Source organism: Podarcis vaucheri (assembly GCF_965113315.1).
Source record: "Podarcis vaucheri genome assembly, chromosome: 14".
Classification (NCBI taxonomy): Eukaryota; Metazoa; Chordata; class Lepidosauria; order Squamata; family Lacertidae; genus Podarcis; species Podarcis vaucheri.
The window spans coordinates 32,209,302-32,233,805 of record NC_138752.1 but is presented as its reverse complement, the minus strand read 5'-3'; the positions used below and the strand labels follow the sequence as shown (position 1 = coordinate 32,233,805).

The following is a 24,504-nucleotide window of genomic DNA, read 5'->3' as shown; positions in this document are numbered from 1 at the left end:
AGGGGGGGCGCTTAAGGCACCCGCCGAGTCTTCAGTCCGCAGGCTTCCGCGCCTGCGGTTTTTAAGGGTCCCCGTGTCGCCGGCACGGCAAAGACCCATCCACCGCTGAGCCGATTCCCTCCGGAGCTCGGAGGGAATCCGCCATTTCCAGATCGCGCCAACCCGGAAGTCCGGATTTTGATGTTATTGTGGCTTTTCTCTTTGTTGCCTGCAGGTTGCCCTCCTGTGCGGACCACCTGGCCTGGGGAAGACCACTTTGGCTCACGTCATTGTGAAACATGCTGGGTACAATGCAGTGGAGATGAATGCCAGGTGAGCCAGCCAAGGAGCTTTTTGCCTTTCTCTGGGTTCCCTGCCACCTGCAGTTCTGGTACATTCAGGCTAAACCACTGTGAGACTACAAATGCACTATGACTAGAGTACTAGATGCAGGCGTCGCAGGTTCATGTCCCCTCTAGGCCCTGTGGGTGACCTTTTGGAGGCTCAGTTGTTTCCTTGTCACATCTGTGAAATGGGTGCAAGTCATGACATAAGTTACAGGCTTGGCTTAAGCCACCTTACAGGCTGTATTCCTACAACTTCCATCATCCCTGGTCATTGGTCATGCTTGCTAGGCCTGATGGGAGTTGTAGTTCAGGTTGTACTGAACCAAAGGTCCCCCACGCCTTCTTTATTGCAGAGTAACAAAAGGACAAGTTCAGAATCTAATATTTGACAGCAGGAGCAACAAAGGAAGGCAAGGCAAGGAAGCAGTGTGTGGTTTCAGGTGCACGTGATCGGATTAGATTTACACAGTAGGGCATGAGAGGTGGTAGGCTGAGCCAAAGGCTTCACCAAAATGTTGGGTTTTCAGCAGGAATTTTAAAGTAGCATGAAAGGTGCCACTGCGCAGCTCTCCTGGGAGACAATTCCAGCAATTCTGTATCAGGCCCCTCCCCAGAAAAGGGGCCAACTTTGGATCCAGCAGATGTTGGGAGATTCAGGACAGATAATGCTGAGCGTAGTTAAATTGTGGAATTCAATTATCCACCATCGGCGCACTTCTGCCAACCTTTCTGAGGCAAGGTTTTTGTTTCAGCGATGACCGTAGCCCTGATGTCTTCAAAACGCGGATTGAAGCAGCCACCCAGATGAAGTCTGTGCTAGGAGCCAACGAGAAGCCCAACTGCCTGATTATTGATGAAATTGACGGGGCTCCTATGGTGAGAGAGAATTTCTTCATGTAAGGTGAAGAGTGTTGTGTTGGCCATGAGGTGACCCCCATCCCTTCCCCACCAAGAATTTACCTTTCCTTCTGTTCTGTTCTGTTCTGTTCTGCCCTGTTCTCTTCTTCAGGCATCCATCAATGTGCTGTTGGGCATCATCAACCGTAAAGCAGCAGAGGTGGAATCGGGCGGGAGTACCAGTGGGGCAAGCGGCAAGAAGAGGCGAAAAGAAGGGGGGCTCCTTCTGCGGCCAATCATCTGCATCTGCAATGACCAGTAAGATTCTGTCTGGGCAAGTGTGGCATAGTGGTCAGACTAGGACCTGGGGGAGACCAGGGTTCAAATCCCCACTGGGTTGTGAAGCTTACCGGGTGACCTTGAGCAAGTCACTGCCCTCAGCCCAACCTACCTCACAGGGTCGTGGAGATTAATTCAGATGGGGAAGAACCATGTATGCCACCTTGAGCTTGAAGAAAACAGTGGGATATAAATGCAACCAAATAAATAAATTCACACATATGGGAGCATGACCACACTAGCTGTTCGGAGGTTGAAGCAAAGCATTATGGGAATGACATTGGTCATCTTGACTGGTTACTATTTATTGGTAGGGGCCTAAAAAGCTTCATTTCCCACATTAGGCCTGCCAGATCTTGAGGAGAAACGTCTCCTGAATTTTCAAAGCGGAAACTTGAAAAATCCCATTATTAGATTTTAAACCCTGAACATGTGTATCTTTTGTGTCACTCCCACCCACCCTTTGATTTCTGTATTCTTCTGTCTCTGGACTAAAAGCCCTCTCTCCCCTCAGCCCTGACCAACTCTACTCTCAGAACCTTTTTGCCCACCACACTGACAGCCAGAAACTTGTACTACATACAAATTAGAGATGAGGAAGAATGGCCAACTAAACTGTTGGACTATGCCAAAATGGCAAAACTGACAGAAAAGCTCAGGAACCAAGAACACCAAAACTTCAACAAAGAATGGGAAAATTTTTATAATTTACTTGAGAGACCACCGTCAGCTGATGAAAACATTAGCAGGATTACAATAACAATTGTAACGTAGAAGATATTATGTTCAAAATTTAGAGACATAAAATTTGGATGATGAAATAATATGCAGTTGAAAAGGTTTATAAGATTCGGACAAATCTATAAATACAGATATTGCCATTTTGTATTGTTATAACTCTACACTTGTAAAATAAAATAAAAAATATTTCGAAAAACAAATTGGAGATGAGGGTGCAAATGAAACAGATTCCACTCCGAAAGCAATGTCCTAAATCCCCGGCATGCTTTGTGATGAACATATCTCGTGAGTATCTGTGTTAGGCCCATCCATAGTTTTGCAACTCAGCCTCTGGCGGCAGGCCCTGTACTGTACTTAACTCAGGACTCCTTCCGTTATTTCCCTGCCAATATACATCTCTGCCTCTTCTCTTTTTCTAGGTACGTCCCTTCTCTTCGTCTGCTGAGACAACAAGCCTTCCTTCTCAACTTCCCCTCAACGGCGCCATCCAGGCTGGTCCAGAGGCTGCACGAAGTAAGATCCAAATCCAAAATAACTTATTCTTCCGTTGCCGTGGGACTATACTTCCCTGCAGCATGAACTTTGTACCTGTGTCAGCATTTAAAAACTCACCTGGCCTGGTGGCTCTTTCTGTGGTGAGGAACATGGCTGCCAGGCAAGCAATCCAGGGAAGCTTGGCAAAAGCTAGCTCACTTCTTCATTATGTTTCTTTATTATCCATTCAGTTTTATTATTTTTAATAAATACTTTACACAGTTTTGTATAGGCCGCTTAGGTCTTTGTTGATTAAGCAGTATATGTTTGGAAAGTTGATTCGACTTTTAATCTATTTTTACTCTGTTGTTATTTTATCTTTTTGAAAGTCTTAAAATATAAGGGCTAATTTTTCATAGTGCTAATTTTATTATATTTAACTTTTCTGCAAACTGCTTTGAGGTTTTTTTAAAAACAACAATTAAATGTTCACATGTGCAGCTGCCTCTAATATACATATTTTTGTATTTCAGATCACTGTTAAGCAAGGGATGAAGGCTGACACAGGGGCCCTCTTGGCATTGTGTGAAAAGGCAGAGAATGACATTCGCTCTTGTATTAACACCCTGCAGGTAACTTCACATACCCCACTTTCCTCTTATATCAGGGGTGGAGGAGAATTTCTATTTTGTTTGCATTTTAATGAGGGACCACCTCATTCTCACTTCAAGAATCTATGCACAAACCAAAACTTTGCCCTTCTTTGAAATTCACACTTGCCTGAGTTTTGTGATGCAGTTCTCTATTTGATTAACAACAACAAAGGCACAGAAGTGCATATATTAGCGGGAAATGTGTATAAAAACACATACCGTATTTTTTGCTCTATAAGACTCACTTTTTCCCTCCTAAAAAGTAAGGGGAAATGTGTGTGCATATTATGGAGCGAATGCAGGCTCCACAGCTATCCCAGAAGCCAAAACAGCAAGAGGGATTGCTGCTTTCACTGCGCAGTGATCCCTCTTGCTGTTCTGGCTTCTGAGATTCAGAATATTTTTTTCTTGTTTTCCTCCTCCAAAAACTAGGTGCATCTTGTGGTCTGGTGCATCTTATAGAGCGAAAAATACGGTATTTTGGTGAAAATCACATTAAAATGTGCACTGTTAGGGGGGAATTTCTTTCAGAAAGACGTGTGTAGTAATCAAAGCTGCAAAGAAGAATGTGTTTATTAGGAGAACTTTGCACCAGAATGCCAAGGAATTTTCATGAGAGAGAGAAATAAAATAAATAAAAACGTAAAAATTATTTGTGACTGGCCCACGAGCATCCGGTGAGTTTTATGGCTGAATGGGGATTTGAACCCTAGTCTCTCCCAGGTCCCCTTCCCGCCTTAACCACTGTACCACATTACCACTTTATTGCAAACTGATGTGAAAATGTGGAGAACTGAAATTATGCTTAGTAAAAGGGGAAACCTGGAGAGTCTGAAATTGACAGGCCCGTCAACCCCATTCCATGTCCTCAAATCTCCCTGTGTTGTCTTTTAAAGTTCCTGCACAGTCGAGGTAAGAAGGAACTGAACGCGAGGACCGTGCAGACCACGCAGGTTGGCTCTAAAGACCAGAACAAAGGGCTGTTCTCCATCTGGCAGGAGATCTTCCAGCTTCCAAAAGTGCAGAGGTGAGGAGGGGGAGCTTCTGCACTTCATTCGGCAGATCCTTTAGAACTTAAGAGGAGCCCATTGGATCAGGCCAATGGCGCATCTAGTCCAGTGTCCTGTCTTCATAGTGGCCACACAGGTAACAGGGGGAAACCCTCAAGGAGGACCCAAACTATAAAAAGCACGCTCTCCTCCTGTGGCTTCCAACAACTGGGATTCAGAAACATTACTGCTTCCAGTCGTGGAGGCAGAGCATAGCCATCCTGGCTGGTAGCCATTGATAGTCTTCTCCATGGACTTGTCTACTCCTCTTTTAAAGGCATCTAGGTTGGTGGCCATCGCTGCCTCCTGCGGAAATGAGTTCTACAGTTTAACTATGCGGTGCATGAAGATGGACTTCCTTTTATCCATCCTGAATCTCCAAAAATATTCAGCTTCGTTGGCTGCCCACCAGTTCTAGTGTTACAAAGGGGGGGGGGGTATCTGGCCACTTTCTCCATGCCAATTTGTCCCTTCCAAGATGCATTTTGGGGTATATTTCTTAATAGAAGTGCAAAAATGCACCAGGTTTTAAGACTGCAAGGGATTTTGCAAACTGAACTAATGTTTTCCAGACATGACATCTTTATTTGATTTTTTTCCCTTTTAATTATGTTATTTAGACCATTAAAAGCTGCAGATTCTTTCTTTTTTTTCCTGATGTTTGTGCATGGAGGACCTGTATTTGGTACAACAGTGTGAGATAAATTTTAAAATTATTTATTTGGCAATGCTTAAATACCGCTTAGAATTTAAGTGGTTTACGTAAAGTAGTATGCTATACGGTATTGATTCTTTTTAAAATGGTGATTAAAAATTATGGAAATATAACATAAATTATTTGTTTAGAAAACAAAAGTACATAATGAGATCACATCTCCACGTTTTGACAACTGCAAAGTTCACTGTTGCTTGATCCCCCCCCCCCCCGCCGCTGCCACCACCGCCTTTCCCTCCCACCCACCATAGGGAAGCTTTAAACTGCATGACCAGTCTTAACCCTTCTGCTTCCTGCTTCTGTTCCAAGGCAGAGAATCGGTTTGGACCCTTCAATTCCGGCTCACCTCCTTGCTAACGGGGGCGATGACAACCTGTTCCATGCGACCTCAGCTAGAGCTTCCCTTAATCCAAATGCCCAAAGGTTTCACCACATCCTGCATCTAAGCATGTCCTCAGGAGAACATGAAAAGCTTACCCAGGCATGTAGTTTGTGTTTCATTTCTCGCTTTGGTGTGAGAAAGCAAAATTCAGACCACTAGTTCAGATCCTTATCTCCCCATGTCCTTCCCATCCCCAAATATATATTACCAAGAGCTTGGGGCAAGTTATAATATTTAAGAAACAGAAATATATGGTATAAAAAAAATTTGTCCAGTAGCACCTTAGAGACCAACTAAGTTTGTTCTTGGTATGAGCTTTTGTGTGCATGCACACTTCTTCACATACAGAGGCACGCAAAATTATAATGACTTGAAGACGTTCAGAACTTAGAAGAACACTACATGTGGATTTCAGCATTGCACCATCTTTCAAAAGCTTATTCAGTTAAAAGCTGTGATTCTGAAAGTTGGTCAGGCTCTGAATTTGGTGAAGCTCATACAGATGAAAAGCCCAGAGCTGTGAATGCCTTTCAGTGTTGCATTTGGGGGTTGCAGTTCAACAAAAGATACTGGCTGACACCTTGGCCACATTCACACCATACATTCAAAGCAGTATGATACTGCTTTATACAGACATGGGCTCCCCCCCCCCAGTCTTGCTATGAGTTTGTGGGGTGCCCGGACTCCCTTCTTCTAATTCATGGACACTCCTCCTAATTCCTGGGTGACAGGCACTGGATTTAGCATTTTAAAGTAAAGCCAGATTGGCTTCCCATGTTCAAGTGATCATCTGATCATCTCCATTAAGGAGAACAAAAGGAAAGTGATGAGCCATTAGAAATCTCACCAGAGAGAGCAGGAACTCCTTCAGATCAGACTTACTTAGAATACAAAAGGCTGCTGTGGCTAGGGGAGAAGGTAGAACCTCTTGGGCTGTCAATGCTTTAAGCCCCTCCATCATAGGCTAAGATGGTAAAGGTAAAGGGACCCCTGACCGTTAGGTCCAGTCGCAGATGACTCTGGGGTTGCGGCGCTCATCTCACTTTACTGGTCGAGGGAGCCAGCGTACAGCTTCCAGGTCATGTGGCCAGCATGACTAAGCTCCTTCTGGCGAACCAGAGCAGCGCACGGATGGTATATACATGTAAATAAATCATATGAAGATGCCACAATTTCTGTTGTGCCTCATTTCCAAAGGAAACATGAACCCTGGAACTTTGCACCACTCAGAAATTGGGATAGCATGCAACAATGTCTTGGAAGCTGTATTTTGTTGAAGGCTCTGAAAGGAATTGAACTACAATTCCAAGAGTGGTTTAACGGTCAGTCCTTCTCACAGGGAACTCAGGGAATTGTAGCTCAATGGGGGGGGGAGGCGGGATAGGGGTCTCCTAACAACACCTGGGGCGCTTAACAAGCTACATGTCCCAGAATTCTTTGGGGTGAGCCATGACTGTTTCACAAGTGCATTATGGTTCATGGTTGTGACTGTGGCTTGTCTCTGCTTTCTTTGGCAGGGCTTGTACGACAACTTTCTGAACATGAAGATAAAGGACTCCGCCTTTGACTCACTCTGCCTGGCCTTGGAGTGGCTGGGCTTCTCCGACCTGGTGAACAAGGCAGTCCTGCACAGGCAGAACTTCCAGCTCATGCGCTACTTGCCCTTTCTCCCCGTCGCTTTCCACTTGCTCTTTGCTGCTTCCAGCGTTCCCCGCCTGGCCTACCCCAACAGCCAGCACGAGGCATGTATTGAGAGAGGAGTGGTCGTGGGCAGAGCCAGGTGTCGCAAGCCAAGCGGCGCTGTCTTGGAGGGGGTGGGCAGATCCTGTGGGGAGGGCGAGAGATCAGGGAGCTGGAACTCCCAGGGGGGCCCAGTTGGAATGAAAAGGAAGAGGCAAGGTGTGTGGAGCTTGTTGGAGTTTACACTTAGCCATGCAGTTCACCTGCAGTCCCTTTAACCCTAGCCAGGCCTATGCATTGCTCAGATTCATGCATTGAAGAGCTTGGCAGAACCCAAAACCTGAGTTTGAGTTCATCCAGGAATGTGAGACTTCTCTGCACTACAGTAGTACCTCGGGTTACAGATGCTTCAGGTTACGCGATTTCGGGTTGCGCACCGTGCCGAACCCGGAAATACCGGAATGGGTTACTTCCAGATTTCAGTGCTCACGCATGCGCAGAAACGCCAAGTCGCAACCCACGCCTGCGCAGACGCAACGCTGCGAGTTGCAAACACTGCGGGTTGCGAACGTGCTTCCTGCACGGATCACGTTAGCAACCCGAGGTTCCACTGTAGTTGTATTTCTTTATGCTCTGAGGCAGCAAGGTGCTACAGTATTGAGAATCGTCCAAGAATCATTACTTAGGTAACCTGTTGCAGACTTTGAAGAACGATTAATAGCTGAGGAAGTCCTTCGGGGCGAAACAAGGAAATAATCCGGAAACCCTGTTCTACCCTACCCAGCTGCCTGAGCCAGCCTGCCTGTGTCTGCTACCTGTGCTAGCCAGACTCCATCAGCTGTATTGTCTGTAACATTCCAGGGACTTTTCTTTAACCACATTCAAGGACTGTAACATATAAACTAAAATAAGAATGTACAGTACAACCTCTACTTACAATCATAATCCGTTCCGGAGGCCCGTCCGCTGGGCGAAACCGGACACTAGTAGAGGCATCGTTGTGCATGTGCGCATTCAGTGGCAGCGCACTTCTGTGCACGTGTAGATGGCGGCAGCCGCTTGTGTGCACGCGCAGACGCAGAAGCTGCTTCCGCGCATGTGCGAATCGTGGCAAACCCGGTGTTTACTTCTGGGTTTGCCGCAGTCGCAACTTGGAACGTCCGCGAGAAGAGGTGGATGTAAGTCGAGGTTCCACTGTACAGTATGAAGAAAGGAAGAAATATATCTTCATTGGATTTAATTAAATAGATTATATCCCTTGCTTAAGGATTGTTTATGGTATACATCCTGGACTTGATTCGTATGATAGGAAGTAACCGGTAAAGAAATTTGTTACAAACATTACCACTCAGCCTGTTGCACTCTATTGCATCTGCGTAACAAGGTATTGTATTTGTTCTGACCCTGAGGCAGCAAGGGGCATTCCTAATTAATCCTGAGTCCAGGCTTGTTCAGTTTTCTCCTTGATCCTGGAGCTTACCAGTTTCCAAAGCTGGTGTACCTACTATTGTCATCGCTCAGTGGCCCAGCACTTGTTTTGCATGAAGAAGTTCCCAGGTTCAATTCCCAGCCTCTCTGTGGACAAATAACTGACGAGGTACAAAGCAGTTTCCTTTGTATCTGCATAAGTTCTGCTAGGCTGAGCTTTCACATCTTGCGGAAGTCTGACAACATTCCACGTCATGATGATAAAACGTAACTTGGAGACTGACAGCTCACTAGTGCTGCTTGTTTTGTTTTTCTCAAGTCCCTGGTGAAGCTGACTCAGATGCAGAACCTCATTGCTTCCATGATGTCTGGGATCACGCCAAGCTCCCGCAGCCGTGCCGGACCGCAATCTCTCGTCCTTGAGGCCCTTTGCCTCCTCTTGGAGATTATCTCACCGAAACTGAGACCGGTAAGGAAGCCCTTCTGTTATGAGAATTTTATTTTCATCATCATATATATGTGATTTATTGCCCACCCCTTACCCTAAGGTCCCAGGACTGATCACAGCCATTTAAAATACCATATAAACCACAGTTTAATACAAATTACATTCACAAAAGTAGTCTGGGTCATAAAACTATACATCGCATGTGTCAAAGGCCCAGGGTAAACAGGCACATCTTCACCATACCGCCAAAAACTGTATAATGAAGTTCCCAGACGTGCATCTGTGGGAAGGAAGTTCCACAACTTGGTGACTGTCACAGAGAACACCCTCTCACTGGGCATCTCTACCCCAGCTGCTGAGGGTGGTGGAACTGCCCAGTTCCTATCCCCGAGTGCCACTTAGGCCTCAAACATTCCCTGTGACTATGAAAACTGGGAATTTTGGACTACAACTCCCATCAGCTCTAGTCAGCACAGCCATTCTGACTGTGGCCATGCTCGCTGAGGCTGATGGGAGTTGTAGTTCAAAACATCCGGAGGCCACTGGGTTGGTGAAGGCTGCTTTCCTAGGCATGGCAGTCGATGTTAGTTTGGTGAGTCTCCCCATTCCACAGGCTTCATTCGTCACCCTTTGAAACCCCTGTGTCCCTTGCCAGCTGCTTTTGTTTGCCACGTGAGGATTGCCTGCCCATTCCTGAAACAGTGAGCAAAGGACACCCTCCCTGCCCAAGTGGACTGCCAAGGCCATCCCGTCCCAGTCCTCTGTCCTGAGCTTTACCTCAGGGGACCTTCTTGCGTTGCAAGGCTAAAAGGGGCAGTTATGCAAGTGCTGGCAGAAGCAAAGACCTGAAGGGAAACAATTAATTCTGTGGATGAGATCTGTACCCGAAAAAATAAAATGACAGCAGGTGTCCTGTCCTGTCCTTCTCTCCCCCGCCATCCTGTTTGTGTCACAAAAATCTTTTGTCTGCTTGGTGTCCATTGCCCTTCAAATCATGGTACATGAACAGGCTGTTGGGAATCTTTGAAGGTCAAAAAAGAAGTAGCAGGCATGGCTTGCTTGAGTCCTTTGGGCCTCGTTGCTTAAACTACGCATAATGCTTGAAGCACTCTGAGGCTGGTAGCAGAGTGGCCATTCTCCTGGCACATCTGCATCTGATGGGTTGAACTTTGGAACTTGCTCCTGCAGGAGGCAGGGATGGACTCCAACTTGGATGGCTTTAAAAGAGGGTCAGAGGAATTCATGGAGTAGGAATCTGACACAGTGGCTATGCCCTGACTCCATGGTTGGAGGCAGCAGTACTTCTGAATACCAGTTACTGGAAACCACAGGAGGGGAGAGGGCTCAAATCCTGCTTGCTGGTTTCGCATTGGGACATCTGTTTGGCCACTGTGAGAACAGAACTTGATGGGCCATTGGCCTGATCCAGCAGGCTCTTCTTACATTCATATGTGATGAAATTCTTAACAGCGGAACAGAGATTTTAGATCAGGTGTAGGGAGGAACAGCTCCCTAGCACATTGGCCATGCTGGCTCTGATGCGAGTTGTCGTTCAGCAACATCTGGCAGGCCAGAGGTTCCTCACACGTGGTGCAGATTTGCCAGTTAAAGCTGCTCTGGAGTAAGTGGGTTTCCCAGTGGGTGCCTACATTTATTTAGAGGGTTTTTACACCACTCTCCAGCCAAAAAGGCTCCCAGAGCTTCTTACATACAACCAACTAAAACTAGACCGTCCGTGCCTGGAAGCTTGCAATCTAAAGGACACGACACGAAAGGAAAGACGGGCACGGAGGGAAGAGGGGGAAAAGCAAATGGGCAGGCAGCCATTTCCCCCACCCCACCCTGTCCTTGGCAGCCAGATACAACAAAGCTGTCCCCAGGCTATAGTTTTGCCCACTGTGTGGGTCCTCTCTTAACTCTCTGCCCTTATCCAGTGAAGGAAAGGCCACCCAAAAGTGCGTCTTACTCCTTATTTAACCCGCCGGTCCCTGTGCTCTGCAGGAGAGGGGCATTCTCTAGCAAATCAATGTATGCAGTTAGTCCAAGTCAGCCATAAGATGTTGCCTTGAGGTCTAGGAGCATGAAGTAGCAAGAGAGATTCCTACTCACTGTCTTCCATTTGCAATTTCCAGGTGAACACCCAGCTGTACAGTCAGAAAGAGAAGCAACAGCTGGGGGAGCTAATCAACACCATGTTGGCGTATAATCTTACTTACCACCAGGAGCGGACCCCTGAAGGGCAGTATGTCTTCACGCTTGACCCGTGAGTACTGTATAAGACAGGCATGGCCAACTTGGCCCTCCAGCTTTTGGGGGGACTACAACTCCCATCATCCATAGCTAACAGGACCAGTGGTCAGGGATGATGGGAATTGTAGTCCCAGAACAGCTGGAGGGCCAAGTTTGGCCATGCCTGGTAAAGAGCATCAGGAGAGCCTGCCTGCTGGGGCCTGTCTGGTCCAACACCCTGTTTTCTTGTTCTGATGGGGACATGAGTGCAGCAGCACTCTCCCTGCCTGTGATTCCCAGCCTACTGCCTCCATCAGAACACAGTCATCATAGCTTTTGATAGCCTTATGCTCCATGGAGTTTTTCTCTGTTTATAAATCCATCACTACTTGTTGCAGGGCCACTCTCCACTGCAAAGCAGGGTAAACCCTGGGGTCCAGTTTCCTACCACTTGTGAGTGGCAGCTGTTGGTGTGAACCTGGGTTCCTCAGTACCACAGTGCCCGCCAACACCTTTCCTTGGCATCTACCAAGGTTTTGTGCCCTTCTTTTTTTCCAGGGAGGTTTTTTTGTGGGGGTTCCATTTCCCCTCTCCCCCACTTTACTCATTTGGGTATGTGTGTGGTGAAAGGGTTGCTTCTTGCTTGTATTTTCTGAGCACTGTCTTTTTCTCTGTGAAATGGGCACCTTGTGCCCACAGCAGTTTCTTCTATTTCCAAATGGGCCCCTAGGCCCAGAAAGGGTTGCTTCTTGCTTGTATTTTCTGAGCACTCTCAGTCTTTTTCTCTGTGAAATGGGCCCACAGCAGTTTCTTCTATTTCCAAATGGGCCCCTAGGCCCAGAAAGGTTGGGGACCCCTGGTGTAAACTCTGCAAACCATCCCCCTTTAGAAAAGCATTGTGTTTGACACAGAAACGAAATCTTGGTCTCCTTGCACCCTTGATCTTGTTGCATTTCAAACACGGTCACTTGATGTTCTCCTCACGCACACCACATGAGGAGCACCTAGATCCATGAGCTCCTCCTTGACATTCACAATTCAGAGCATGGCCCACTCATGCTTCCTTGTGACTCCATTCTGGGGGCAGCATTTCACTTGGAAGCGGAGTGGTCCTCTGTTTTGCAGCCCAGATTTTGCTGCCTGGGACACACTTGAGTGGAAGTCATGGGAGACTGAGCAGTCCTCCATAATTTATTCTAACCTTGCTATTCATGGGGGGGGAGTATGCTAATTCCCAACCCCTAACCAGACCAGGACCCTGGGAGACCAGGGTTCAAATCCCCACTCACCCTGGCCAGTCACTCACTCTCAGCCTAACCTTCCTCACATGGTCATTGTGGGGATGAAAAGGGTAGCTTGAGAAGTATGGAGGCAACCTTGAGCTCCTTGGAGGAAAGTTGAGGTATAAATGTGACAAATAAATAATTAAAAATAAATTGGCAGGTCTTATTCAGCAACACTCCCTCTGGCTGCTGAGGTTGCGGCAGGCATGGTCCACCATTTCATTTTATGAAAAACCTGGGAATCCAAGAATCTGAATTCTGGATTCAGAATTGTATCCAGTACCTGGGGAGTCATATTTTTATCCACAGTGCTTCCGCGTTCTGTATATTATGTTAGGATTTTCACTTGGGCACGAGGGACCCTCTGACTCTGAGCAGAAATCTCATTACCGATTCTAAGAGATTAGCAGGTTTTGTACAGAATTGCTGAGAAGCAGCATTTAATCGCCTTCTGCTTTTTTGACCTTGGATGCCTCTGAAATTAGCACCCCAAACCCTTGTTGTGGGTTTCTGACTACAGTGTCTTTCTTCCTCCTTTTTTATTGTGTTTGTTAATAATAATAAAAACCAGTTAAAACTGATTTATCAGGTGATCTTTTCAGAAAAGACCTAATATGGCACCAGCCCAGAGGTGGCATCGGCCACCATCACGTGTGACATTAGATAATCCAGGGTAGAAGAGAAACTCAAGGATTCGGCTTAAGCGCACGCTCTCTCTCTCTGTGCCTAAATTATCTGGAAGCAAGCGTGTTGTTTCCAGCCCTCCCTGAGCAGATGGTGAAAATATCCTCTTCATTTTCTGGGTATGTCGACTTTAAACACATCACTTCTCCCTTCCTGTGATCCAGCCCCCGCCACTTCCTCTCCACTCACTTAATCAGGTTTGATCCTCTTTGACTCCCCACCCCAAATCTGTCTTCTCTCTTCCTATGAGCGAACGCACGCATAGATGTGTTGAGTTTTGTGGAAATCATGGGTAGTTTAGGGAAGTGTTCTGGAGTTGTGCTACACTTCTGCACCTCAGTTCTTGTAGCAAAACCATAATGTGGGAGATGGCCCATATCAGGCTTGTATATTGACTTAGTCACCTACGCTAAGGAAAAAATCACCTTTAGGCGACTCTTGAAGCGGTTAGCTTGACCAGAGTTAGTTAACTTTTTTCTGTTAGTCTGCAAATGGTTAATAGAAATGTGTTGAGCTAGGTAAGTTGGTAAAAACGCTCCTGGACTAGTAATTTTACCAAAGTTGGCCTAGATGTTAAAGTGATGAGGGTAAGAAAATCTTAGTGGGTTGTGTTGTTAATTACTTCCCACCCTCCATGATGGTTCAGCCTTCCCATACTAAACAGTGTGAGAAGGGCCATAGCTGAGCATCTCTCATTGCCTGGAAGAGAGCTCAAGCCCCCAGATGGCATCTCCAGACACGACTGGGAAAAAGACTCCCTGCCTGCCACCACAAAGAGCTCCTGCCAGTCGGTGCAGACAATACTGAGGTAGATAGATCAGTGGTCCAACTAGGTATAAGCCTGCTTCCTGTTTGTCTTAAGGCTGGTTTAGGGAACCTTTGGCCCTCCAAATGTTGCTAAACTACAACTCCCAGCATACCTGGACATTGGCCACATTTGCTAGGGCTGATGGGAGTCATAGTTCAGCATCTGAAAGGCCACTGGTTCTCTGCAGCCCTGTAGTAAATAGCCAGGGTAGGAGGGTCAATTGCCTTCTGATATCCAAAGGCCTAATCACCTAGAGACAACCCCGAACTCACCCCAGGCAGCCAGGTTAGAGTGGGGTTTTTCCGCAATCATCATGTCAAAACTCAAGCTGGATTTCCCATTGAGCCAAGTTTTGTTTTCTTTCTTCTAAGCCACCTGTCCTAACACAAGACTGCATTGGGTGCTCCTTTCACTCAAATTGTTAATGAGAAATTTTGCCCTTGATTCGCCCGTCACTATAAGTAAGAGACAATATCCCTCCATTCTGCAAAATCAGGTTCAAGGTTAATACAGCTGGAAATGTTTTTTTCACTCCAAATCCCTTACATTCATTCAAAGGGCTTAGTGGTTTGCACTCATGTCTGCGTGTTCAGGGGATGGGAGAAATTTCCGTTTTCTTCTTTCCTGTATCATATCAGCTCTATTAGTTTGGGTTTCTGCACCCTGATTTCTACCAGATATCACTGAGCTGCCCTCTTTCCAGGAATATATTAAGTTTTCAGAGCTCCCCACCCTTTCAAGGCACGGATATATTTCTGCCTTCCTCCCACCCTCGCCATCAGCCCCCCTGCTGAGGGGATCAACAAGACGGACTTCTGATTTGCTGCCTTCTCCTGCCTTCTATGCATATTCTCATCATTGGAATCTCTCCCCGCCGCCGGGCTCAAAACCAGCCTAGCCAAGATTGTTTGGCCTTAATCGGATTAGAGGAAGAGAAAACAGCTGCCTTTTGGCTTTTGACGGAGAGGCGCGAAGAAGCTGAAGATGCCTCCGGTTCTCCCCTCCTCGCCGGGCCACTAGGATGCCAGCCCGCCTTCCGCTTCTATGTTTCAAGCCCGCTGCCAGGAGACTCTGTTCGTGACTGACTGGGGGGTGCCGCTGGTGATCGCCCTACTCCTCCTCGGCCTAATTTATCTGTTCATTTACCTGCCAGCCAGCCTCCAGCAGTCATCGTCGGTGGAAGAGGCAGTGAGGAATTTAAGCGACAAGTACACTTACAACGGGGTGGGCTTTGTCAAGCAGTGAGATCTTCCACACGCTGGTCCAGAAGGCGCCAAAGTCCACCAGCAGCCAACCCATCGCTCCATTTGAGGCTAAAGAGCGGCAGGCACAGATCTGAGCTCAGCAGACAAAACTTCCACTCCGGTTTCGTATCCAAGAGAGCCGTTCTTCCTTGGAGCAGCTGCATTTTTGGGTGTCTACGCCAGAGGAGACCGGCAGGTTTCTTCTTCCGATTGGCTGACCCAGGAGCCAAGTCTCTGAGCCTCGCTTCTCCGTCGTCTTACTTTGCAGGGTGTCGTGGAGGAAAAGCTGAGTCTCGCCAGCAGAAAGCAGGGAGGAGGTGCTATGTTTGGGCATTTCGTGGAAGGAAGAACTCGCCAAGACATTTCGTTGTGGGAAGAGTTGAGGGGATTGGTGCAACCTGGGTGACTGGCATCACCGAGAAAGGCTGAAGACCCGTATGTGGAAAACGCTGGCTCTTCAGAGGCAGGAAACAGCACTTGAAAAGATACTGGTCCTTGACTTTTACTCTTCATTGAGCCCCCACCTCACTGCTGGCCACCATCTTTGTAACAAAGCTTTCTGACTAAAAATGGCAAAATATGTTGTGTATCATTTGGCCGCAAGAGGGTTTGTCTAATTAATGCATAGCTGTGGCTTAGATTTGCTGGATTTTTTTGCACAAACTTGTCAGCTTTGCTGTGGTTATGGCAGTGTTTCCTAAAAGAGCTTTAAAGGTACCCTTTCTTTTTCCTGGTTTAAACTTTCAGGGCACATACCATGCTCTTTAGAGCCAAAAGGATGATTCTTTTTTGGGAAAGCAGAAGCAAATCAGCTGCCTTCAGAGGATCCCACCCTCTGTGTTTCTGCATGAGTCACCAATCAGGGAAGATCCTTCGTTTGGAAGGAGGCAAGCCCAAAGCGCTGACTCATGCAGAGGGGCACCAGGCAGACTCCTCGAAGGGTGGGTAATTCCACCACGATGGAGCTGATGGAATGATAAGATTGCACATTGTGGGGCAGAATTCCCCACCCTCTGTGGAAATTGATTGATCAATTTGAAGGAGCCGAGACAGAGCAGCAACTCATTCAGAGACACTGCAGGCAGCCTGTAGTGCAAAGGGGTCCTTCAGATTCATAGGGGTCCCTAACTATTTTAATTAACTTATTTATTGTGACACCATATTTTGTGAATTACTTGATTAAAGTGCTAGTTCTTTTGCTCCCTTCCAACACTCCTCTGAGTTTGCTAGTATGCTAAGCCTCCTGTTTCTCTTTAAAATTGGAGCTCTGTCTGTCTGCAGCAGGTGTTGAAATGAGTCAGTTGACAATTCAGTGTTTCTTTCTGAAAGAGATAATTAGATTTGGTTAATATCTGGCACATCCAGCATAGTAGATGGGTTGCTGATTGTTACCATTTCTTCCTCTTTAACGTGGATTAGTCTCAAGATCTAAGAATCTAGCTTTGCTTGCTTTATTTTATATTACCGTATTTACTCGAGTCTTAATGTGCCATCAAATCTAATGCGCACCTCAGTTTTCAGAACCTTGGAACCAAAAAAGTATTTGCTGGCGAATGTAAATGTGCCATCGAATCTAATGCACACCTTACGTTTTCACAACGTAATTTGGCCAAAAAGGGTAAGCATTAGATTCGAGTAAATACTGTAAATTAAAAGCAAAGTTTTATTCCTTAGGGTGGAAAGATAATCTGCAAAGTAGGCAAAATGTGTCTGCAAAAGTTACCTTTTGCGTGTTGTGGGAATACTTGCCTCTCTAGACAATTGGTCTTACCCTGGTGTCCTAAGTTAACGGTTAGGATTGAACTGTTCAATGCATTGGCCCCCAGAAGAGGAGTGAAGGCCTGGTGGGTCCTCTTTCCAGATTTATTCCAGATGATGCTAGACTGTAACTCACATAATCCCTGACCTTTGGCAACTCCGGCTGGGGATTATTATGGTTATTGTTATAATTTACTTTCCCTTCACCCTAGGGAATTTACACCCTTCACCACTAAGCATATTTGGTTGAATTTCATGTAATGAAAGGCTCAGTTTCAAATCGCAGCAAAATTTTGACATCTGAGTTCGAGAATCAAAATTCCAAATTGTTGGCTGGATTAAGTTGGTATGATTTTTGCTATAAAATTTAGTTAGACTGTTAGTGGAAACTGTCAAATACATGCCGGTATCCTTCTTGCCTGTAAGCTGCCCATTTTGTTGTTAGCTACCAACTAATTATAAGTCCAGCACTGTTAAAAAGTGATCTGCTGCTTTCAGGGTTGACTCTGTGATGTAGATTCTTCCAGCGTCTTAAGGCTGATGCAGAATATAAAAGATTTGCTAAGTGCTTTGTACATTCCAGAAAATATATCAAGAGTATTTGCCAGCAAAATTCACATACAAGTAATTTTGAGGCGCATTTCACCTCCACTTCAAATTTGAGGTTAAAATTCCACACTTTAGAAATCTCAAATTTCTCACTAGGCATTTTGTGTTTTGCATCCGAGGCGCAAATGTTGAAATTGTGTGTGTCGTCAGGATTGTCTCTGCCCACTTGCTTGGCACATTCGGTAGTGACAGCCCTTGCATTTCAGGAGCTCTGCCTTCTTTCTTCCTGTTTGCTGTATTAAAAGTGATTTCCTTCCAAGTCTCTGCTTGAAAACTCTAGAAGACCAATAAACCTTGCAATGTTCAGCCAAGGCTGCCTTGTCAGTGTCTGTCTCAGTTAATTCCTTTAGCTGTGCATTGATTAGCTGTATCCTTTTCTTTCCCTTTCCTTTCTTACTCTAACACCTGATGTCTTCATCTTCTGGAGAGAAATTTATAACGGTTCTTTATACAGTACACATTTTGATTTCTTTCAAACTTGCAATTCCAAAAACCAAAACCCAAGTTAAGAAGTGGGGAACAAATGCCATGGGCATTATTTTTTTCCTTTTGAGCCATGGAACACTCACAAACATTCTGACGTCTGGTGGGTGAAAGTGCCTGCAACAGGATGCTGGCAAGTAGTAATAGGTTCTGGTGAAGTGAAAGATCACTTTGACTAGCGTACTCACAGACATGGTCTGAAATTAAGAGGGTGCCAAGCTCATTTTGCACCTAAAGATTCTCCATTTGCAAGCACCTCAAAAAGTCTGGGTGCCATTTTTTTGCACCTGGCTGACACTCAAGGATTACTGAAATATATGTGCTTGAAATATATGTTAAGGGTAGACAATATGTTAAGGAGTTTAACAATAAAGAGTAGAGTGTTTTTAAAACTGAAGTACAGTACCAATACTTTTATTTTAAAATTAAACATGTATTAACAATTTTCTGCTGAAAATGTGATCTTAACAATGTGTCACTCATGTAAATTACATGTTAGTTCATGCTTATCAGAACAACACACACACCTAAATGCCGACTAGACATTCTGTTTTGGCACCCACAACCCAGGTCCCAGAAGCCATTTGGCTCCTAGCTTTTCTATCCCAGTTTCTAACACTGCTCACAGAGGCCCTAAAATTGGGAAGGAGCTGTTTCAGGTTGGTGTTAGGAAGGCAGTACACAAGAAAGAGAACTTCACACCTTAATTTGAACAAACCTGCCAAAATGCTAGCTGCAAGTATATACCTTCTGTGTTTTTTTTTTTTTTTAATAACTTTATTTTAATCGTTGTTGTCTACCCTTTTAAGAATAATGGGGGCAAGAGTGGGCAGGTGTACAACTTAGTGCTCAAGGTGGCATTCATGGTTCTTCCCCCCCCCCCATTTTATCTTCACTACAACCCTGTGATGTAGGTTAGGCTGAAAGGCAGTCAGTGGCCCCCCATAGATGAGCAGAGATAGATAAGTTGCTGTTTTTTAGTGTGGTTCTCTTCTTGTTTATAATTCTTCTGCACTGATCTATCCCACTGCAATGCCTAGAAACATGGAGGAAGTGTGTAGGTTCCCAGATCTCCCACTTCGGAAACCGCTGACTTACCAAGCCAAGCAGCTTATCGCAAGAGAAATTGAGCTGGAGAAGATGAGGCGGACAGAAGCCCTCCTTCATGCACGGAACTCTGGCCAGGTAAGTGGCTGGATGGCTCTTGGGGAGAGCAAGTGGATCAAAGAATAAGTGGGTCTGGCTCTACAGATCTTGTGTATGCCCCAGAATCCTTTGCAGCATGCAATGGTTCATTGGTAAACAAGCCTTCTGCACCAGAGGTTCCCCAAGGAGAAAAATCCCTGAAAATTAGTGGTCCAGAGAAGGGGATAGGACCCCTTTCCAACCTGATGACCACTTTCCCTTGTGGGCAACCGTCTGTGGGTCACATGCCAGTGGTGGATGGGGCTCACTGGTGCCAACTATAGGGGGTCTGGGCACCCACAAAAAATTGTGGATGCTCAGCACCCGGTCTACTAGGCCTCCAGCACGACTTCTAGGGCCTTGCAAAGCACCACAAATCGTGTCTGAGCCATCGCAAAGCCCTGCCTAGCTTTGCAAATGTGTTAGCAGTCATTTTTCTCCACCATGGTGATAAAGCTTTCTGTTTTCTAAGCTCAGCAAATGTCTGACCTTTTTTTTTTTTTAAGTGCTACTCAACTGCAGCTGAAGGGATTGGCATCAGTTCATTGACAGCCATAACATTCATGCTGAGGTTTACATGAGGACAGTCATAATTGTCAAATTCTTTTAGAAAGCTCTTCTGCCCTCTGGTGGGCCCAAGTGCCTATTACTGCCACCACATGAGTTCTTGGCACTGATCCTTTGACATTACATGTCTCCGTCCTCTTCATACCAGGAAAGATTGGTGATATCTGTTGCGGGGTGGGAAGAGAGACATGGCTGGTTTTTTGTAAGTGGCAGACTGAAATTTATAACTCTATAATTTGCTAGTGGAAATCTGGATTAAAGAGGCTCCTGATGCTACTTTCTGTTTGCTCAAGTGCCTTCGAAATCGTTGTTGTCGTTTAGTTGTGTCCGACTCTTTGTGACCCCATGGACCAGAGCACGCCAGGCACTCCTGTCTTCCACTGCCTCCCGCAGTTTGGTCAAACTCATGCTGGTAGCTTCGAGAACACTATCCAACTATCTCGTCCTCTGTCGTTCCCTTTTCCTTGTGCCCTCAATCTTTCTCAACATTAGGGTCTTTTCCAGGGAGTCTTCTCTTCTCATGAGGTGACCAAAGTATTGGAGCCTCAGCTTCAGGGTCTGTCCTTCCAGTGAGCACTCAGGACTGATTTCCTTCAGAATGGATAGGTTTGATCTTCTTGCAGTCCATGGGACTCTCAAGAGCTCCTCCAGCACCATAATTTAAAAGCATCAATTCTTCGGCAATCAGCCTTCTTTATGGTCCAGCTCTCACTTCCAGACATCACTACTGGGAAAACCATAGCTTTAACTATACGGACCTTTGTTGGCAAGGTGATGTCTCTGCTTTTTAAGATGCTGTCTAGGTTTGTCATCGCTATTCTCCCAAGAAGCAGGTGTCTTTTAGGCCACCCTAAAGGAAATCTCTAATAGGCCACCTTAAACATGTTGTGTGAAGGCCCTTTTTTTGAAGATGGTAAGGCCAACGTAAACTAAGAGGAGGGTGGCAGCAGGATGCCCAGTTTCTGTGGCTTTAAGGCCTTTTTGTGTCGCTAAATATATCCTACCCAAGAGATCACAGCATGGACAGTGGGTAACTCAGTTGGTTAGAGTTTGGTGCCGTTAACGCCAAGGTTGCAGGTTTCATCCCTGTATGGGATAGCTGCATATTCCTACATTGTTGAGGGTTGGACTCGATCCTCAGGGTCCCCTTCCAACTCTACAAAACTATGATTCTACGAAGAACAGACTAGTGGTCCGCGTGGAGTTGAAAAATCAGTTGGCAGCTGGTACCTTAAGCTTAGGTAAAGGTAAAGGGACCCCTGACCATTAGGTCAAGTCGTGGCCAACTCTGGGGTTGCGGTGCTCATCTCGCTTTATTGGCCGAGGGAGCCGGCGTACAGCTTCTGGGTCATGTGGCCAGCATGATTAAGCCGCTTCTGGCGAACCAGAGCAGCACACAGAAACGCTTCCCGCCGGAGTGGTACCTATTTATCTACTTGCACTTTGACGTGCTTTCGAACTTCTAGGTTAGCAGGAGCAGGGACTGAGCAACGGGAGCTTACCCCGTCTTGGGGATTCGACCTTCTGATCGGCAAGTCCCAGGCTCTGTGGTTTAACCCACAGCGCCACCCGCATCCCTACCTTAAGCTCAGTCGCACATAATTTGTTGAAACTTGGACAGATTTGCTGCCTGAAAACCTAGAAAGCTGCTGCCAGCCTGTGTTGTACTGAGCTAGATGATCAGTAGTCTGATTCAGCAAAGAGCACATTCTTACGTTCCTAATCGTAGAATACTAGAGTTGGAAGGTAGCCCAGGGGTCTTCTAGTCTAACCACCTGCAATGCAGGGTTCATGGCTCAAGAATCCCTGGCAGATGGCCATCCAACCTTTGTTTAAAAACCTCCAACAGAGGAGAGTCTACTGTCAAATTATCATGATGATGGAAGAGAGCATTGTAAGGTTCTGTCCCCTAGAGGGTAGCATTTCCTTGTGCAAGGCCAGATCTCTAAATATACTGTTAGCCAGTAGTGATGGAAACTGGAAATAGTTGCAGGCTTACAGCAATCATGGAATTGCGGAGACCAAATGAGCTCAAAGGTCTTTCTCAGCAAACGCCCAAGGGAACAAGGAGCCAAAGACTAATTGAGAATCTGGGCCAGCTACTTATTAAAATACACGATGCAAGCTTTTTGAATCACACGGGTCTCTTCCTGTGTTTTGGGTGGCGATAGACTTCTTATGCCAAGATGCAGTGCATGATGCCCCCCACACACACACACCAGGTGTTTGCTTTTTGTTCCTAATATGCAATGCTGGTGTACAAACTGGCAGCCACGGCTGTGGTGTGCAGTGTGACTTCTGCTGATACATCCAACATTGGTCCTAGAATTAAGCTGTCTGAAAATCTTTGACATCTGTTGAGTTTCTGGTCTTCATGACTGCAGTGAGTTGCTGGAAATTGTGTACCAAATGGTTCCTGAAATCTCTGAAGACAAGACTTGCTTCAGTAAGACTATCAGTGGCTGGGACTCTGTGTAGCTCTTGCGGAATGACTCCCCTGATTTGCAAAATGAGAAAATTTGTAGATTTGCATAATTTATACAGGCCGCAGAGCTGAGCTTTCCTTGTTGCTGTTTCATTTTTTAAATGCAGAATACAAACAGCCTTGCTAATTAAGCAGGCTGTGGGATTGCAGGTTTAATTAGGTTTCATATGGGCTGGCTGATAAGGGAAGAATTTATATAGTACCGAAGGAAATGAAATGATAGACGACGACTCCCCCCCCCCCCATATTTTTTTATACAAGAAAGGGAAAGAGAGAGTAAACAATCGTGATTCTTAAGAAAGAAAGAAAACCTATGGAAAAATTATTTGACTGTACAGTGGTGCCTCGCAAGACGAAAAGAATCTGTTCTGTGATTCTCTTCGTCTAGCGGTTTTTTCGTCTTGGGAAGCAAGCCCATTGACAGATTAGCGGATTAGCGCTATTAGCGGCTTTTAGCGGCTTATCTGCTGATCGGATCAGCTGATAAGCGGCTTAGCGGCTTAGAAAAGGGGGGGGAACCAGCAGGAACTCGCAAGACATTGTCGTCTTGCGAAGCAAGCCCATAGGAAATTCGTTTTGCGAAGCACCTCCAAAACGGAAAACTCTTTCGTCTAGCGAGTTTTCCGTCTTGCGAGGCATTCGTCTCGCGGGGCACCACTGTATTGAATGGTATTTTAGAATTCTAAAACTTTAAAGGGAAAAGAATAAAAGAGACCAGCTGCTTTTGGACAATCAAATCTTGGTTGTTGTTTGGGACGACATCAGCCCTGGCCAAGACAGCCATATAATACTGGAGCTGACCTGAGTTGTACTCCAAAGCATCTGGAGAGCACCAGACTGGTGAAGACTGGCTTCTTACAATAAACCAAGATATGCACAAACTTCATGCATCAAAATGTAGCTGTTTTTCTCCTCCCTCTCTGCAAGTAAACAGGCCAGGAAGCAGCAGTTAACCATAGGTTTCTGTTACAACCAAACCAGGAAACTATGGTGAGCAGAACAATCCAAAATGAGGCCTGGTGTTGATTTTGCATTTTCCTTTTTTCTTGCTTTTCTGGCTTGGTTTCAGTCATTGGAATTCATTGATTATGTAGATTGTGTGAGAGAAAGAGAGTCAGACAGACAGACACAAGGAATGAATGGTGGTTAGAGTGTCATCCTAGAACCCAGGAGACTAGGATTCAAATCTTCATTCCACTGTGAAGCTCGCTGGCTGATCTTGTGCCAGTCGCCGTCTTTCAGCCTAACCTACTTCACAGAATTGTAAGGATGAAACAGAACCATGTACGCTACCTTGAGCTCCCTCAAGGAAAAAGCAGGGTATGAACGTGATGAATACATAATATGTAAAGCACCTCAACAGAACTGAAAAGAGATACAGAAAGATTCTCCAAATAAATACAATAAATTAACTAACCCTTCTCTGCCTGTCTCCATCTATCCCGCAGGCGATGGAGACAACTTTGCTCCCGAAAGAAGGCAGCCACAAAGCAAGCCATGAGCCGGCACTGCCAGAATCCAGAGTGCGGAACCACAAACAGCGTCTCGACCAGATTGTGAAGAGAGCCACATTTGAGGAGAAGGTGGGGGCAGCGTCCAAGGAGTGCAGGCAGCAGAGGGCCATAGCACAGGGCAGCTTGCAGTGCCAGCACAGCCTGGCAGCTTGTGCCTCATTCCCTTTGCTGTGTTTCTGTCTCGCATAGTTGAGGGCAGCAATTCTGCCGGGTCTTGTCCCAGTGCACGTGTGAAGCTCTCCTTTCTTCTTTTTGCTGTCCAGTCCTAGAATTGTCAAGTTGGAAGGGACCCCAAGGTCCTTCTAGTCCAACCCCCTGCAGTGCAGGAATCTTTTGCCCAGTGTGGAGCTCAAACCCACGAGCAGCAGTGACGAGGTCTGGGCTGCACAGGTGCACTGATGGAGCCAATGCAGCAAGTCCATCTGGTGCCACCTGCACAACTTCCACCTGGCAGCCATCGTATTCCCCATCCAGTAAATGGCAGCAGCACCGCTGCTGTGAGGCTATTATTGCAGCTCCACTGCACTGTGGAGCCAGTCCTGATGTCCACTGGTTTGCGGTAAAAGCGGGATGGTGGCTTCTT

At 46.1% G+C, this 24,504-nt stretch overlaps 1 protein-coding gene across 1 annotated transcript in view; it reads left to right on the top strand.

Moving 5' to 3' along the window:
• Window positions 1-24,504, top strand: part of CHTF18 (chromosome transmission fidelity factor 18) — a 38,386-nt gene that overhangs the window by 11,724 nt on the left and 2,158 nt on the right. The window contains exons 10-21 of the mRNA XM_082199311.1: window positions 215-312; window positions 1,079-1,202; window positions 1,336-1,481; window positions 2,663-2,756; window positions 3,251-3,349; window positions 4,267-4,397; window positions 5,444-5,615; window positions 7,034-7,258; window positions 8,944-9,093; window positions 11,205-11,335; window positions 19,211-19,355; window positions 23,856-23,990. Of these exons, the coding sequence (XP_082055437.1) occupies window positions 215-312; window positions 1,079-1,202; window positions 1,336-1,481; window positions 2,663-2,756; window positions 3,251-3,349; window positions 4,267-4,397; window positions 5,444-5,615; window positions 7,034-7,258; window positions 8,944-9,093; window positions 11,205-11,335; window positions 19,211-19,355; window positions 23,856-23,990 (1,650 nt within the window). The remainder of the gene's footprint in view (window positions 1-214; window positions 313-1,078; window positions 1,203-1,335; window positions 1,482-2,662; window positions 2,757-3,250; window positions 3,350-4,266; window positions 4,398-5,443; window positions 5,616-7,033; window positions 7,259-8,943; window positions 9,094-11,204; window positions 11,336-19,210; window positions 19,356-23,855; window positions 23,991-24,504) is intronic.